Raw genomic sequence first — 16,896 nt, forward strand, 5'->3', positions numbered from 1 at the left:
TGAAACTGATGATGTTATCTAATAATGTCATTTCATAAAGATTATACAGATGTTATTGTTCTTTGATATACAATATTATAATTGTATCTAAAAAAATATATGATGTTTTAATTAAAAAAACTATATGTATAATTAAAGAAGTTTGAGTTTTGATTGACTTCATAATATTTTGCATAGTATTTTACCATATTAGCTTTTACGTCCTCACAATTTTATACATCCTCACTATTTTAGTTAATTTCTTATGTCAATTAGTTTTGTAAATGATAACTCCATAACTTTCTTTCTATTTATCCTTCTCTCCATCTCACAACAGCAATTAATTGATAACACCATAACTTTCTCTCTCTATCGTTCTCTTTACCTCACAAACTTAGAAATTACCTGATTCCAATCATTAGTTGGCAAAAACTGCACTTCCCAAAACTAGTGTTAGTGTCAAGTAAGAAATTCAAAACATCAGAAGAAATTTTCAAATGATTTGTAGAGAAATTTTCACAAGCAAATATTGAATTATGAAGGAAATCTTCTTGTGTATAGCCTATTCCTTAGAAATCCTTTGATGGAGAACACAAACATTTTAAAAGCTAGATTGGGGATCCTTTTGTAGACAACACCCTATTTTGTAACCAAGGAATTCATCAAAGGTAAAATTGAAATTTTGAAATACTCTATGAGTAAAAACGTTGTTTGAATCGTTAAATGAACAAGAATCTCACTCTAAAATATAATTGAGGTCAAAACAATCAAAATGACATATCAAATGCAATGATCAGACCATCCAATCAAAACATTATTCCACATCAAGATTCAACGGTTAGTACACATTCTTGCACAATATAGTATAAACCATGTGATTATGAATATTTAATTCTAATTCATCCTTAATTGAATTAATTAGATGTCAAAATCTCAGTGATTTAATTTTAAGACAAGAATGTAATTAAGAATAATAAGAAAAATCTACAAGATAAATTACAGTTTTTTTGTCAATAAAAAATTTTCCTCCTTTAAAAAAAAAAGAAAATAAAAGAGAAATTTAAAAATTAGATTAACATAATGTTGAGGTACGTTTTTTTTACATAAGTCGCATGTCCCAATTTTATTTGATCTCATTTATTCACTCACTAAATGCCAAAATAGCCTCCATAAATTATTTTAGACTTCTACAGCTATTTCATATATCATTAACAAATTGGGACACAAAAGAATCCATCATTATTATAAAAGCCCAATATCTCATATTTCATGTCATTTTATTTCACAATTTGCCCCAAAACTGTCCTTATGAGGCCGATTCATATACTTCATTCCATTTTATTCAAAGCCCATGACTTACTGATCTTGGAAAATATGTCATTTCATTCAGAGGAGCCCGTGACCAAAGGATCTTGGGACAATACAAGTGAGAGGCCTACCATATGACTGGGCAATCTTGAATGCCTAATATCTTCTTAGAAACATATCCAAGGTCTAGGCTCAGTCCAAACTAGTGTTCATTTTGTGTATGAGGTTTAAAATAGTTCTTTGAGCATCTCTAGTCACTACAAAAAACATGACTTGTTTCAACCCACTTTTTTCAAGGGTTCACTGAAAATGGTTGCAACAAACGCTAACAAACTGGCGCGTTAATTAAAATCTGACTAATCTTGTTACCATGGTCATTAAAACCCTTGAAATAAACTAAAAAACTAAAATCCCGTGTAATTGCTGCCTCCAAATTTTTACATTTTTCAACGAAATTCTAACACAACCCTTAATAAAAGATATCCAAATGTTTCAACCCTCGAAATAAAGTCTCTGTGTCTCCCTCAAACTCAGAATTCAGAAAACCAATTTTCAAATAAAGTCTTTGCTCACTCTCTTAGAAAATTCTCTCTCTCTCTCTCTCTCTCTCTCTCACTTTCAAAAACTTTCATGGAGTCCAACAACAACAAAAACACAAAGACCATCAAATTGCTCTGCAGTTATGGCGGGAAAATCCTCCCTCGCTACACTGATGGCACTCTTCGTTACGCCGGTGGCCTGACATGGGTCCTCACCATCGATCGCTCTATTTCTTTCACAGGTTTGTGTGCTCTTCCATTTTCATATTCGATTTTTGTGAATTCGTTTGGTTTTTTGTGAATAATTAATCAAAATTTTTTTTTTCTTGTTGTTCTTATTGAGTTAATGGTGAAGCTCGGAGAGTTCTGTGGCTCATCGGTGAATCTTCGGTGTCAATTGCTGATCGGCGACTTGGAAACCCTAATTTCTATCACGTCTGACGATAGGTTGAGGCGCAATGGTCGACGATCCTATCTCCGACGAGGACCTGCCGTTGATAGTCAGAGCTTTCTCCTCCGCCCTTTTGTCCGATTACAGGTCTCTCTCTCTCTGTTTGTTTCTCGAGAAAAAAAATTGAATTTGGAAATTACCTAGTAGAACTTTGCAAAGAATTTTTTGGTATTCTCTCTTGTTTTCTCTCTCTCATTCTCTCCACTGATATTTCTCTTCCTCGCCAATAATATAATTTGGGGCCAGGGCTTGGATACTTTGGAAATGGAATTACATACCAGTCCTTTGGAATCTAAATTATGGTTTGAACATATTATATTGAAGAAATGCTTAAAAAGGAGTTGGTAAGTGTTAATGGTGTAGTATTTCACTAATATCAATTTAAGTATGGGTTGGATCTATGAGGTTTTTTTGTGTTGCTGTGTTTGTTAATTTTAGGTTTCCTGTGGAAACGAGCATTGGTTTATCAATAGTATCAATTTAATTTTTACTTGGTTTGGGTCATTGCAATTCAATGCTCTGTTCAGCTTCTTTACATTGCAGAGATTTTTTACGCTCATTTTGTTTATAAAACTTACTAGAGCTTATGAAGTTTATAAATTCATTTTCAAGTTATGTAGCTTGGAATTGGCAATCTATTTTTCCCTTATATTTGTTATTGTTCTGTTCCATTGAATACATGCTTACTCTGGCTCCTAAGGTTTGTGCATCATATTTTCTGGTTTTAGGACTCCTGTTTCCTTTGTTTTCTGTGTAATGGATTTATTGATAAAAACCAATGTTGATTTTGATGAGAGCCCTTTAATATATGAGGTATATACTGTAGTAATTCTGGTAGTTAGTGTTGAATTTTTTGAGAAGGAATAATGAATTGCATTTAAAAAGTGCAGAAATAATAAGTGTTGATTTGTTACATTAGTCTAATTAGTTTGTTGAAGATTCGAAACTGAGTTTTGGGACTAAGGCTTTGTTGCTGTACAAAACATGTTGTAGGTTTTGAACCCACAACTTCACTCTCCTTCCATTCTTGTGAGAGGTAGTGTCATTTGAATTATAGCTTATTGGCATACCTATTTTAATGACTCTTGGGCTTCTGTCTTTTTCTTGGTGGGGCACCATACAGTTTGGCCACCCTTTGCAAGCTGTCTTGCACCATGTCTTACAAGATGAATGTCCTCTAACTTGCTTGGTTCATGCCTAAATTAGAGTGGTTTGAATTAAGTTGAATTCACTTCAAGGATGAGAAAGAATACAGAGAAAGAAAGGTCAAGGAACTAAAAAGACATGATACTTTGTGATTTGATGGAGAATATGACCCTAGATGGAAGCCAAAATGGCAGAGGATGTTCAGTATTTCTTACCCATTCTCAACGAATTGTTGATTCAAGCTAATTATTTGTGTTTTTTTAACTCCTTTCTAAATGGTGTTCCTATTTCACTTGTCATTGCAGCTTTCTCAACGTACTATTTCAGGGTCATTATTAAAGTATCTCTCAAAGTTGCAGGTAATAGTTTCAACCATTTGTTTGGAGAAGTGGAGCCTATAAAGAGCTGGTTATTCACTCATATTTTAGACTTCTTGTTTAATGACTTAAGTTGGTTTTATTGATCATTAAATGCCTATATTGATTTAGAGTACGTTTGGATTGCGCTGATTTCCAGCGTGTCTGTGTTTTTCCTTTTTTTTTTTATCCACGCGTTTTTTAGACTTGCGGTTACTGTTCATGCACTATTCAATGAACAGTAGCCACAAAGTTTGACTTTTCTAACTTTTTCCAGCCAATCAGTGCATATCGTGTATTGTTCACAGACCCACAAATTAACTTTTCAACAATTTTTTCATTAAAAATGGGTCCCACGATACTATTCACACATTTAAAAATTATTTTGCTATAGTGTTTTTCAGTTTTCAATTTTCAGTTGTATCCAAACGGACCCTTAGTTGTCGATGACTTCTTTTTTCTTTTTCTTTTATGTTCAATAGGTTTCTTAGTTTTGTAAATCTTACAGGTTGATGAAGAGCCAGCAATCAGAACAAATACTACCATTTTACTTGGGAATATTGCAAGTCACCTAAATGAAGGGGTTAGTATCAGCAATTTCGGATTCTATTGATTCATTGGCATCCTGAGTAACTTGATATTCTTGTTTGATATGCTTGTTCTCAAATGTCATGCTTTCTTCCTTTTTTCATTATGGCCTAATTGGTCATCATAAGCATATTTTGCTAAATGTTCCTTTTGTGAGTTTCAACTGATGGGTTCATATCTACAATGCAAACAAGGAAGAGAGTTTTGATTAATGCATTTACTGTTCATGCATTGCGTGATACTTTCTCGCCTGCCTGAGGAGCAGGTATCAGAACTCTATGATATTTGTCTGTGGCAACTCTTTCACCTCAATATTCATGAAGTTCTTGGCATTAAAAATATTTCTATGTTTTGTTAATAAAAAAATTATGCATTTTATCTTCCATCTTCAATTCTTTAAATGTTGGATGTTGATTAACTCCAATGTTGTTGTACCAATTAGTTTATGGACCAATTCAAAATTTTATTGTGTCAGGGATCATGGCTCTATGAGCCACCAATGCTTATTATGACGTCACTGAGATTGCAACTCGGATTCTACCGAATGTCGTTGTACTTACCATTGATCCTGACAGGTTAACTATTCTTCAAATGATTTGCCTATTATTATTTTAGCCATTTTCCTGGTGTAAATGTTTGGGGCTGTGCTTTTTTAACACTCATTTCCTTTTATTTAACTGTTTTTGCCTGTCCTATTTTATTTCTTATGCTGATTAAGTCTTCCCCTTTCCAACTAACTGTCCAGTGGCCTGTCAATCCTAAGAAATGTTACGCGGTGATTGACAATATTTCATTTCCTGTATGCAGGCTCTCGCTTGATGAACGGTTCATGAACTTATTCTTCTGTCTCTCAAGATTCTGCTTTTTAGGGTGGTTGTTCCTACGCCGGGTTTAAGCCCCAATAGCGAGTTTGATTAAACTAGTGGCCCTATAAAGTTTGTTCTTACATATGAAATAATGGCTCAAGTATGTTTCTTCATTTTTCCTTCCTCAGTTCATCCATCTGTTTGCCTTTTTAGTTGCACTGTTTTTGGATTTTGGAATATTTCTATTTTACTTTATAATACAATTATCACTTTCCCAGGTTATATTTTAATGGATCATTTGATCACATGAATATTGATGCTACCAGGTACCATCCCTTTCTTTCTTAATAAGTTAATATATTAATATATTAAGATACTTATCCCCTGTCCCACATATATTACTGCACCTTTAAATAGTGGTACCTTCTATTGAAATAAATATTTGGTTGATGTAGGTAATGATCTAGTCTATTTTATAAATTGTTGTCAAGAAATTTTAAAGTTGAAATTCGATTGCAGTGTCCAAAATTTGGAAATTATTGAGCCATTTCATTCAAACCTCATTTGGAAGCTGTGTTAATGCAATTGCATTGTTTTTCTTCTAGGTTTTGAAGAAAGACATGGATGTATATCAGCTCCAGTGGTATGGTTATTGTCTGTTTAGGGCCCTTGCATGTTTGCATAAGCAGGTAAGATACTCCTACAATTGTACATTTAGAGAAGTCTCAAAAAATGCCTAGCTGTAAAGGTCTTTATTTTGTAATTGCATTGAGTGGTTCACAGAGATGTTAAGCTTGGGAACTTCATCTTCTCTTGAAAGCTAAATAAAGGCTATCTCATTGATTTAAATCTTGCCATGGTTGAGTTGCTTATCCTGAGAGTGCTGCCATGCTAAATGTGAATTTTTAAAGAAATCATTTCATTGAATTAAAAGTTAAAAGATCAAAATAATCTGATAGTGTCTCTGTCTTCATTTTTTTTTTTCACAGGATTTGCAAAGCAAGTACACTATTGGAAGTAAGCTCTGCCATTTTAATCCTTATAAGTTGTCCTACATGAATCTTTGTCCACTGTATGAGTAATTTCTCTTGTTGGCTACTTAGTTATGTTCTTGAGTTCCACCGTATGAGTCAACTTATATCTTCTTAAATGACTATATTTTATTGCTGCTTTGTTCCTTGGTTAACTGTGCTGTTATCATAAATATATCTTCTTAATTGTGAATTTTTGTGTGTAATTGTAGCAATATATAAATATATATATATATATATATATTTGCTTTTTTTTTGTATGGTTTTTTTTTTGCATGGTTGTGGTTTTTTTTTTTTAATAAAATAAAATCTTATTTTGAGGGTCAAGGGACCCCTTAAATAACCTTATTTATCAAGGGTGGTAAATATAAATCTTTTAAACCTTGGTAAAAGGTTATTTAAGGGTCTCTTGACCCTCAAAATAAGATTAGAGCACTTGTTTTGAGGGCCATGAAGGCCATCAAAATTTCTTTTTCGACGGTATATGTTTCGAAGGTCATCAAGGGTCAGTTGGACTCTTGAAATAATTTTTTTCAAGGCTTTTTAATACTTTTTTTAAGGGTTTTGACCCTTGAAAAAAGTTAGATTTGTTGTAGTGAGTAGCCTTTTTTAACTTTTGTACTGTTTGGAAAGTAAATAATGATATTTATTTTTTACCTACTTATTTTTTGAAATACACTTTCCAACAAACTCTCTATCATTTCTCCATCTCATTTAAATATTATTTCTTCATTCTTTCTTTAATCTTTCTTTGTTCTTTTTTAATCTTTTTTTATTCATTCCCAACAATTATATTTTTCAAATTCCTGACAGCTATATTTTTAAATTTCCCAATAGTAACATTTTCGAATTTTCCAACAATTATATTTTCTCAATAGCCTTTTTTTTAAGGGTTATATTTTTCAAATGATAATATTTTTCAATAGTCATATTTTTCAAAAAGACTTGGTAAATTTCAAGATTAACATAGATATGATAAATTTCAAATTATATCGAATTTTACCTGTAGAAAACTAACATAAATGAAGAGAAATTTCAAATTACAATAAAGACTAAAGACATAAAAATTATTGCGAGCATAAAACTTGAAATTAGATGATCCTACGACTCACTATATCGTTGCCACAAGTGCTCAACGAGATCCGATTGGAGTTCAAAATGAGCTTCTCTATCTCTAATTTTTTCATGGGTTGCAATGAACACCGTAAATTGACTAAATTCTTCTATAGGCTCGTGGGTCACTATTATAGGAATGCTTTCAGGCACTTGTTCATAATCAAAGTCTTCTGCTTCATTAGTATCACGTTCATCTTCAATTATCATGTTATGCAATATTATGCATGCCTTCATAATGTAATCAAAAGCCTTTGTTCTCCAAAGATGTGCAAGCCCACAACAATTGCAAATCGTGCTTGAAGAACTCCAAATGCACGCTCTACATCTTTCCTTGTTGACTCCTGAGTTGTAGCAAAAAGACTTCTCTTTCTACCTTGTGGAGCTGGGCTTGTCTTTACAAAAGTGGACCATGGAGGATATATATCATCAGCAAGATAATATCCCATTGTATAATCATGACCATTGATTGAGTAATTCACCGAAGGTACACAACCTTGAGCGAGCTTGGTAAATATAAAAGAATGGTCTAGCACGTTGATGTCATTATGAGACTCAGGTAACCCAAAAAATGCATGCCATATCCAAAGATCATATGATGCTACTGCTTTCAAAATAATTGTTGGCTCACGACTATGACTAGTATACTAACCTTTCCACCCCGATGGGCAATTCTTCCATTTCTAGTGCATGCAATCAATGCTCCCTAGCATCCCTAGAAATCCATGCCTTTCACCAACTCTTAGCAACCTAGCAATGTCATTGTTATTTGGTGACCTCAAGTACTCTGTAGAATAAATATTGACTATGGCTTCAACAAATTTTTTGAGACTCTATTGCAATGCTTTCTCCAATTCTCACATATTCATCTGTAAAATCTGGCACTATTCCATACGCAAGTATCCTTAGTGTGGTAGTCATCTTTTGAAGGGAAGACAAACCAAGCACTCCAGCGGCATTTCTTTTTTGAACAAAATATTCATCTTTCTATTCTAGATTAGATTTAATACATAGAAAAAGAGAACAACTTATTCGAAACCTCCTCCAAAATATGTTAGTAGAATATACTGGTAATTCTGCAAAATAGTCTTGAAAAAGTCTTTGGTGGCCTTGTTCATGATCACGTTGGATGAACCTATGGCTTGGAACAGAACCACGGTGTGATGTTGATGCCCTCTCTCTTTTTAATCATTCTTCTTCCAATACAAGAAGCGCAATTATCTCAAAATCATCATCGGAATCAGAGTCATTTAGAAGTATATTACATGCATAATTTGTATTATGACTAGGGGCGGCGTCATGTTAAGGCTAGGGTGGTCCTAGGACCACCCTGACCTAAATATAATAATTTAAAATTTTTTATTTGTCTACCCTTCAAAAAAATTTTAGGAACACCCTCAGTTTTTTTTTATTCCTATAGAATTAAATTTTGCTCCATAATTTGCTCTACTTTCAAGCAAAAAGAAAAAGGCCCAAAAAATATTTTGAACTAAAATTTGGAAAAAAAAAAAAATTTTGTAACATAGCAAGCTCACCCTAGGGGAAAAAAACCCAACATCAATCCTAAACAAAACTAACCCCAAACAGATTTTTAAATCAAAATAATTAATTTTTTATTAACTAAATACCCAACCCAAACAGATTCTCAAAAAAAAAAAAAAAAAAAAAAAAAAAAAAAAAAAACCCAACCCAAACCTAATGCACCCAAATGGTAAAGCAAAACTGAAATCCTAACCTAAAGGAAAAAGAACCTCATCAACGACCAAGCACATTGGTGCCTCCGCCTCAAACTTAGCAATAGCAATAGCAACAGCAACATAACACATCTGGCCATCGGTGACGACAAGATCGGATTAGAGACAAGAGAAAGAGATTGCGTTGGTGGTTGGCCTCGAGCAACAGCAATAGTCCCCACACCGCCCCTAGTCCCAGAGCACATTGACATCAATGATGGCGAGATCAGATTAGAGATTGCCTTGGCTTGGCCTCGAGTCCTCGGCGTGTTGCCGCGACGCCGCCCCTCAAGGTATTTTAGTTCTTTACTTTCCTCTCTTTTTCTCTATCTCATCTTACATCTTTGCTGTGCTCTGAGAGTAAGAGCGGAGCTCTCTTTCTATTTCTCTTTGAACTGAAAAATGTGATTCTCTCTTTGGAATTGAATAGCTTTATCTTATGTCTAATTGCCTTTATTTGACATTTTGATTTTATCGGTTTGTGAGTTTGTCATTTTGTGTATTGTGAGTGTTGTGTGTTGTGAATGTTTTATATCTTTAATGTTTTGAGTAATGTTGATTGGTTCTTGTGACTCTTGTTTGTTGAGTGGGGGATGGATGGGGGCCATAGGGCCGTGGGGTCGAATATTTGAATTGGGGAAGTGGACAAGTAGAGGCAGTAAAGGCATAAAAGTGGATAGGCAGAGGCAATAAAGGCATAAAAGTAACTGACCAATACATTATAAAAGACAAAAAATTAAATTATGTTAGGCGGTGGGTTGAGCCGTGGATAATGCACATGAGGTGTGTGCTAATGCACGGTAAGGTGTGTGCTAGACTGCTAGTAGTTAGTAAAGAAAAATAATGAAACAACTAAACAACAATAATTAATAATTTTATTAACCAATACATTATAAAATAAAAACAAATTAAATTATGTTAGGCAGTGAGTTGAGCCATGGATTATGCACAGTGGGGTGTGTGCTAGATTGCTAATAGTCAATAAAGAAAAATAATGAAACAACTAAATAATAATAATTAATAATTTTTTTAATATTTCAAATGAACTTATAGTTTATTGTTTATTTTTTTGCTAGAATTATTGACAAATATTTGATAAGAAAACCACGTACCCAAGATTCATCTCTTGTGCAAAATTCATTTCTTGTGCAAGATTCATCTTCATCTTCTAAGCGAATTCATGTTGACTTTAACTTTGAAAATCTTCCTTCAGATCCTGGGCTACGAGAAAAGATATCATCTTATCATCCTAGTAATCATGATGAAATAAGAAGATTTTATTTACAAAAAAGCCCTTGTCAACTTGTTCTCCAAGTCCATGATTACCCTTTAACAAATTTTTCTGGAAAGTCCCATCGATTTAGATCCGAATGGTATGTAAATAGAAACCGGTTGGAATATAGTATAGACAAGGATGTAGTATTTTGTTTATATTGCTACCTATTTGGGCAAAATGTTGGTAAGCAAAGAAGATGAGATACTTTTATAATGAAGGAATTCAAACTTTGGAATTAGAAAGAGAAGTTACTATCCCAAGTTGGAGGAGTTAATAGTGCTCATAACCAAGCTGTCAAGAAGAGTGAAGATCTAATGAAGGAAAAGCAACACATTTAAAGTGTAATCAAGATAAAATTGAATATCAGATTCAATTAAATGCAATATTTGATTGCATAAAATTCCTTTTATGTTGGGGATTAGCTTTTGGTGGTCACAATGAATCTCAAGGTTCAAGTGATAAAGGAAACTTCCTTGAGCTTTTACAATTTTTGGCGAATCACAATGAATCTATCAACGAAGTGTTGCAAAAAGCTCCGAAAAATTGCAAGCTTACCCACCATAAAATTCAAAAAGACAATGTGGATGCAATGACACGTGAAACATCCAAAGCCATCATCAAGGATCTTGACAATGAGTTCTTTTCAATATTAGTTGATGAGTTGCGTGATATCTCAATGAAAGAGTAAATGGCCCTTATTCTTCGTTATGTGAACAAAAAAGGAATTATAGAGCGGCTCCTTGGTATTGTACATGTAGCAAGTACCCTCACTTTGTCACTCAAATATGCTATTGAATGTTTACTTTGTGAACATAATTTGAGTTCATCGAAACTACATGGGCAAGGATATGACGAGGCTAGTAACATGCAAGATGATATCAATGGTCTCAAAATTTTAATTTTGAAAGAGAATAAGTCAGCATTTTATGTCCATTGTTTTGCTCATCAACTTTAATTGACTCTTGATGCTGTTGCTAAAAATCACATAAACATTGCTGAATTTTTTTATGTGGTTAGTAATTAAGTAACTGTTGTTGGAGTCTCTTGTAAGAGACGAGATGCTCTTCGAGATGCACAATTTGCCAAAATTAAAGAAGAATTAGAAAATGGTGTACGTAGAATTGGGCAAGGTTTGAATCAAGAGACAAATCTTAAACGTCTTGGTGATACATGTTGTGGATCATATTATGGGACTATTCTCAACTTGATTTTGATGTTCTCTGCTGTTATTGATGTACTTGAGATTATTGAAGAAGATGGCATCTTTGACCAAAAAGTTAAAACTTGATATATTATGAGATCAATTCTATCTTTTGAATTTGTTTTTGCTCTACACTTGACGATAAACATTTTAGGAATTACAAATGAGTTGTCAATAGCATTGCAAAAAAAAAAAAATCAAGATATACTAAATGCTATGGATCTTGTTAAAGTGTCTAAACAATTATTGCAAGTGATAAAAAATGATGAATGAATATCTTTATTGACTAAAGTGTCTTCATTTTGTACCACACATGATATTCCTATCTTGATCATGGATGAAATATTTGTAGTTAGTGGGAGGCCACGACGCAACATCCAACAAAATACAAATTTACATCCTTTTCGTGTTGAGCTATTCTACACAGTCATAGATTTGCAACTTCAAGAGCTTAACAACCGTTTTTCAGAGACGAATATCGATTTACTACTTTGTATGGCTTACTTGAATCCAAGTAATTCTTTTTTGTCTTTTGATAAGGAAAAGTTGATACATCTAGCAAAGTTTTATTCATCTGATTTTCCTAGGACAGATATCTTGGCACTTGGCTCTCAACTTCAAAATTACATTTTTGATATATGCAACAATGACTTGTTTTTAAAGTTTTAAGGAATTGGTGAACTTGCTAAAAAGTTAGTGAAGACATGGAAGTATGAGACTTATCTATTAGTCTATTTGCTTGTGAAGTTAGTTTTGACCCTTCTTGTCGCTATTGCAACAGTTGAAAGAAGTTTTTCAGCAATAAAATATATAAAGAATGAACTGCACAATCGAATGGAAGATTAGTAAATGAATGATTGCTTAGTTGTGTACATTGAAAAAGATGTAACTTATAGCATTGATAATGAGACTATCATGCAACAATTTCAAAATATGAAAATTGTAGAAGGCAATTGTAAATTATATGTATTTGTGTGTTTTTTTTATTATTATTGTTGTCAATATATGAATTTCTCTTTTTATTAGATTGTGTAATTTATGCTTCTTAAGGAACACCCTAAGAAAAATTCTCGGAGCTACCATTGATTACGACCCATGGAAAAAATTTCTCAAGTTGCTTCCACAAAAAAAACACACAATTATTGCAGCATGTGTGAATAATTCACATATTGATACTTAAAAAATCATGCAATATTCAAGTATTAGATGTTATATTTAGGATAGATTATACACTTAGAGAAGGCATATGCCATTCTTTGGTCAATAAATTTTGCAAAGAGAATTCCCAGTTTATTGAAACATGTCTTGGTGTATTAGACGTGTGCTAAACCAACCTCCACTAATTAGCAACTAGGATCTTAGTAAACATAATATGATCATATGAATTTGGAAACATTAAAAAAAGTATAGCAAAAAGCTTTGGCTACTCTACAAACAACTAGAGTTCATTGTATCTCATAACTACAAACAAGATTTCAATCATATTCATATAATTCCATTTCTGTAAAGTGGATTCCACATACCCCCATCAATTATTTAACTATTATATTATTGTAGGGGGACAATTCTAACTACTAAGATGTCAAGTTTGAATATGTTACCAAATAAAAAGTTTGCTTGAAACCAAAGCCGACATTTTTGGCAATATAAACCAATTCGCTTCTAACTTCTCATATTACCATAACACATGAATCAAAATGCATTGAAAAAAAATAAAAGAACAAGAATAAGGAAGGAAGAAAGAAAGGGATTAAGCTCTGTATGAGCTTCACTTTGGTTGACTTCAGACATAGGGAAAAAAGAAGAAGAAGAAGGAAGTTTGGCTGTACAGAGTCTACAGACTTAAATTGATTTTAAACTTAGAGTTCATCTTGTCTCTTTGTAGTTAGGGGCTTTTCTTGTGTACTTCCTTTGATTAGGGCTCTATCTATTTTCTTTGATAAAAATTTCCATACTTATCTCAAAAGAAATATCAACACGATATTTCTGTCAAAATGCATATTAAATGTCCTGTATTTTAGCTTCTTTATCAGTGCTTCTTCCTTGATATGGTTCTTTGTTTTGGTTGTGTTGCACAACATACTAAGTATTTTACAAACAAATGATGCTTATGGTGTACTTTCGGACCCATATGAAAGATCCCACACTCCATAATTCAACCCTGCTTCATAATAGTCTTATCAATGGAGTCCTCTCTCTCTCTCTCTCTCTCTCTCTCTCTCTCTCTCAATATGTGTCTCTAGGATGTGGGTGGGTCACCAATAGTCCTTACCATTGACCCAAAAAGTTATTATTTCCCTCTCACTGTACGAAGTTGGGGTTTTCTGAAGTGTGGTTTAGATTTTGTTTACTAAGCTGTGTTAAGCAATTGAAATTGGGTTTTCTTTTGACTTGTGATTTGGGGATTTTCTTTTCACTTGTGATTTTGTTAAACAATACATGTGTAGATTTAGGTAATCTTGTGTAGCCACCTAGTTGATGTATTGAAAATACTTTGTTTTGAGGCCTTGGAAAATGAAAAAGAGCGTCATCTCCATCGGATTAGTATTTTGTTTGGGATAAAAAAAATAATCTAGAACTAGTGTCTATCATCTTTATGAGCCATGCTAATTTAATCAATTATAGATTTTATCATATGCTCTACTTATCAACAAGTGATTGTGCACTCACAACAACCACCTTTTAGAGAAAAAGTGGTCATTTTTATATCTATTGTTTCGCTAATGACATTTATCTGATGCTTGAAAATCCATACATATATCTGTCTATGCTTTTGTTTCCATATGTGGGTAAGTCTTGGGGGGATTGGAGGATATAAGTGAGGAGTTGCCATCCTTCTTCCTTGTGTTCCTTTTCTTTGTAGGCTCATTAACAAAGTTGGACCGAAAACATTGAGCCTTTCATGATGATTGTAGAATTTTGTATTGTCTTAATGTGTTAAACACTAATTTAGTAAGATGATTTCGTACTTTGGCCAAGTTTCCAATTTGTTTATGTAGTATTCTAATGGAATAAATTTATATATTTATATTGGTAATAGTATATGTATTTGTATGAACATGGATATGAATATTATTTTGATGTTCGTGTTTAAATTAAAATGACATTTTGATGTTATTTTGGTGATGGATATGAATGATTTTTGATATTTTGATGTTGATATATGTAGGCTTATGGAGATATGTAAAACTAGTAACAAACAGTTGATACATCAGGTGTAAAACTTTATCTCTATAAACATGCACGGTTGATTATATCAAGTCAATGTACATATTCCATGGAGATGCTAAAACTAATATGTAAAACTAATAACTCTAGAAGATGTGTAAAACTAACGCTAAATAAACATCTTCCATAGTCATAGTAAATATTGAATAAACAATTATTATAATTACATCAGGCTTATCACCAATATAACACATGGTTGTAAATGTGAGTTCAAACTACATTACAAATTAGTTCCATGTACAAAAATGCTAAATACAAACAGGTGAATATGTCACATTCCTCCCTACAAAAGAATTTAGACGACAACAAAAACCATGTTCACATACTTCTTGAATCAATGTTTACGCATTGTAAAATCCCTCCAAATTCTCTTAGTTATATTATCCATAATCTAGCCTATTTCTCTTTGTGCCCCTTAAGAAAATTCCTCCACGGGTCGAGGATTGGTACTACCACTTACTAGAGTTGCTTTTATTAGGGAAGAAATTATTAGGTCCATTAGGAGAACTGCTTACGTGGTTCTCCCTAACCTTCCAACCAATAAAATGTTGTTATTTATGCAAATATGACATCATCTGGTAATTTTTATTTTTTATTCCTTATGCTGATTAGAAAGCTCACACATACATTTGCATAAATGTCATCTTATTGATCAGGGAGGACCAAATCAGCAATCCTCTCGGTGTAAATAATAGTTTCTCCCATTGGGGATCTGATTATTTCTTGTCTTGCACTAAGCATTCTTTGATCTATAAAATGTTACAACACAATAATACTCCCAAATTTTTCTTGAACCAAACAACCTCTAAATATTCTCCCAAAACATTTAGAGCAATTATCCAAGGTATACCTGTGCCCTAGGTCATAAGCATCCCTGATGCGTTAGTGTGGCCCCACCCAAATGGCATTTATATGGTCAAGTCAGCCTCGCAATACATTTTCCAAAGCAAGAAAGTTCCCAATGATAAACCTCTGTGGAGTTGGATTTGTAAGCTTTTATGCCCCAAAAGGATTCAATTTTTCATTTGGAAAGCCATGCGGAATAGGATTCCTACTAGACAATATCTTGCTTTTTCTCGACCATATATAGGTGACCGATGCCCTCGATGCAACTCTCTTGAAACAACGCTCCACATATTGAGAGATTCCCTGTGGGCTAAGGAGGCCTGACATCATTCACCGGGTATCTTGTCCCTTAATTTTTTCCAATTGCCATTATAAACATGGTTAAAAACCAATTCAACGGGTAATGCTGTTATCTTGACCCTGAACCTTTCCTAGAAGATCTATTTTCCTCCTTTGTGTAGGAATCTATGGCTAGCACGCAATGACCGTATATTCCGCAATCAATCGAGCTCCCATAATAGACTTGTTTATAAAACAGTTTAGGCAACAATTGAATTTTATTATTTGGTAGGCCCGAAAAAACTGTCCTAGGTACAATATATCTCCTTGTTATATAGCCTGCACCGGTTGACCCTGTTATTAAACTTAAAACGGATGAAAGCTTTTTAGGAAATTCAGAAAGGGTAAGAGCCTGAGGCCTTTTACGAGACAGTTCAGGAAAATGGATTTCGGGTTTTTCTTTGAATCTGGGCATTAAGTCCAATAATGCTACAGAACTGGGTGCAGTTTGACAGTGGCTTCAGTTGGCTTGGGATTTGGGATTTAAATCTATCCACCTTGAAGTAGATTCTATGATAATCCTAGGCTGGTTAACTGATGAGAATGTTATTTTCCCTCCTAATGTGTTTCTTTTATTATGTGATTGCAGGAGCCTTATGGTGCAGGATTGGGAGGTTTAGGTGCACCACATATACCGTGAAGCAAATGAGTGTGCCAATGAACTTGCAAAATGAGGAAACCACCAACAAGAAGTTTTGATAATATATGACGCCTACCCTACTTTTGTGTACCCATGTTATATAAGAGACATGCTAGGCCTAGGGACTAATAAACAATGTACCCAACGCCGACTTTAGCTGTTGTTGTATGAACAATATTTATTAAATAAATTAAGTCTCTGTTTCTACCCAAAAAAAAAACAAAAACAAAAAAAGCAGCTAACTTAAAAGTGGGGCTCAGAGTTGAGTCATTAAATCGCACAAAACACTCTTCAAACTACCAAACAGGCCCTAAAT

The 16,896-nt window shown here is 33.4% G+C and overlaps 1 protein-coding gene across 3 annotated transcripts; it reads left to right on the top strand.

Moving 5' to 3' along the window:
• Positions 1 to 1,934: 1,934 nt before the first annotated feature.
• LOC115960997 lies at positions 1,935 to 6,284 on the top strand. Of its 3 annotated transcripts, XM_031080040.1 has the most exons (7): positions 1,935 to 2,364; positions 3,729 to 3,782; positions 4,288 to 4,362; positions 4,843 to 4,942; positions 5,175 to 5,333; positions 5,452 to 5,862; positions 6,163 to 6,284. In XM_031080040.1, exons 1-5 carry the CDS (start codon positions 2,173 to 2,175, stop codon positions 5,198 to 5,200), a joined length of 447 nt encoding a protein of 148 aa, XP_030935900.1. In that variant the 5' UTR covers positions 1,935 to 2,172; the 3' UTR covers positions 5,201 to 5,333; positions 5,452 to 5,862; positions 6,163 to 6,284. The 3 variants fall into 3 exon arrangements, 2 of the variants coding, with proteins under 2 accessions (XP_030935900.1, XP_030935901.1); XR_004085277.1 differs by lacking the exons at positions 1,935 to 2,364; positions 6,163 to 6,284 and adding an exon at positions 2,956 to 2,977 and having other exon boundaries at positions 5,452 to 5,965; XM_031080041.1 differs by lacking the exons at positions 4,843 to 4,942; positions 6,163 to 6,284 and having other exon boundaries at positions 5,452 to 5,965.
• Positions 6,285 to 16,896: the final 10,612 nt, after the last annotated feature.

The sequence above is a fragment of the Quercus lobata genome, chromosome 9 (assembly GCF_001633185.2).
Source record: "Quercus lobata isolate SW786 chromosome 9, ValleyOak3.0 Primary Assembly, whole genome shotgun sequence".
Taxonomy (NCBI): Eukaryota; Viridiplantae; Streptophyta; class Magnoliopsida; order Fagales; family Fagaceae; genus Quercus; species Quercus lobata.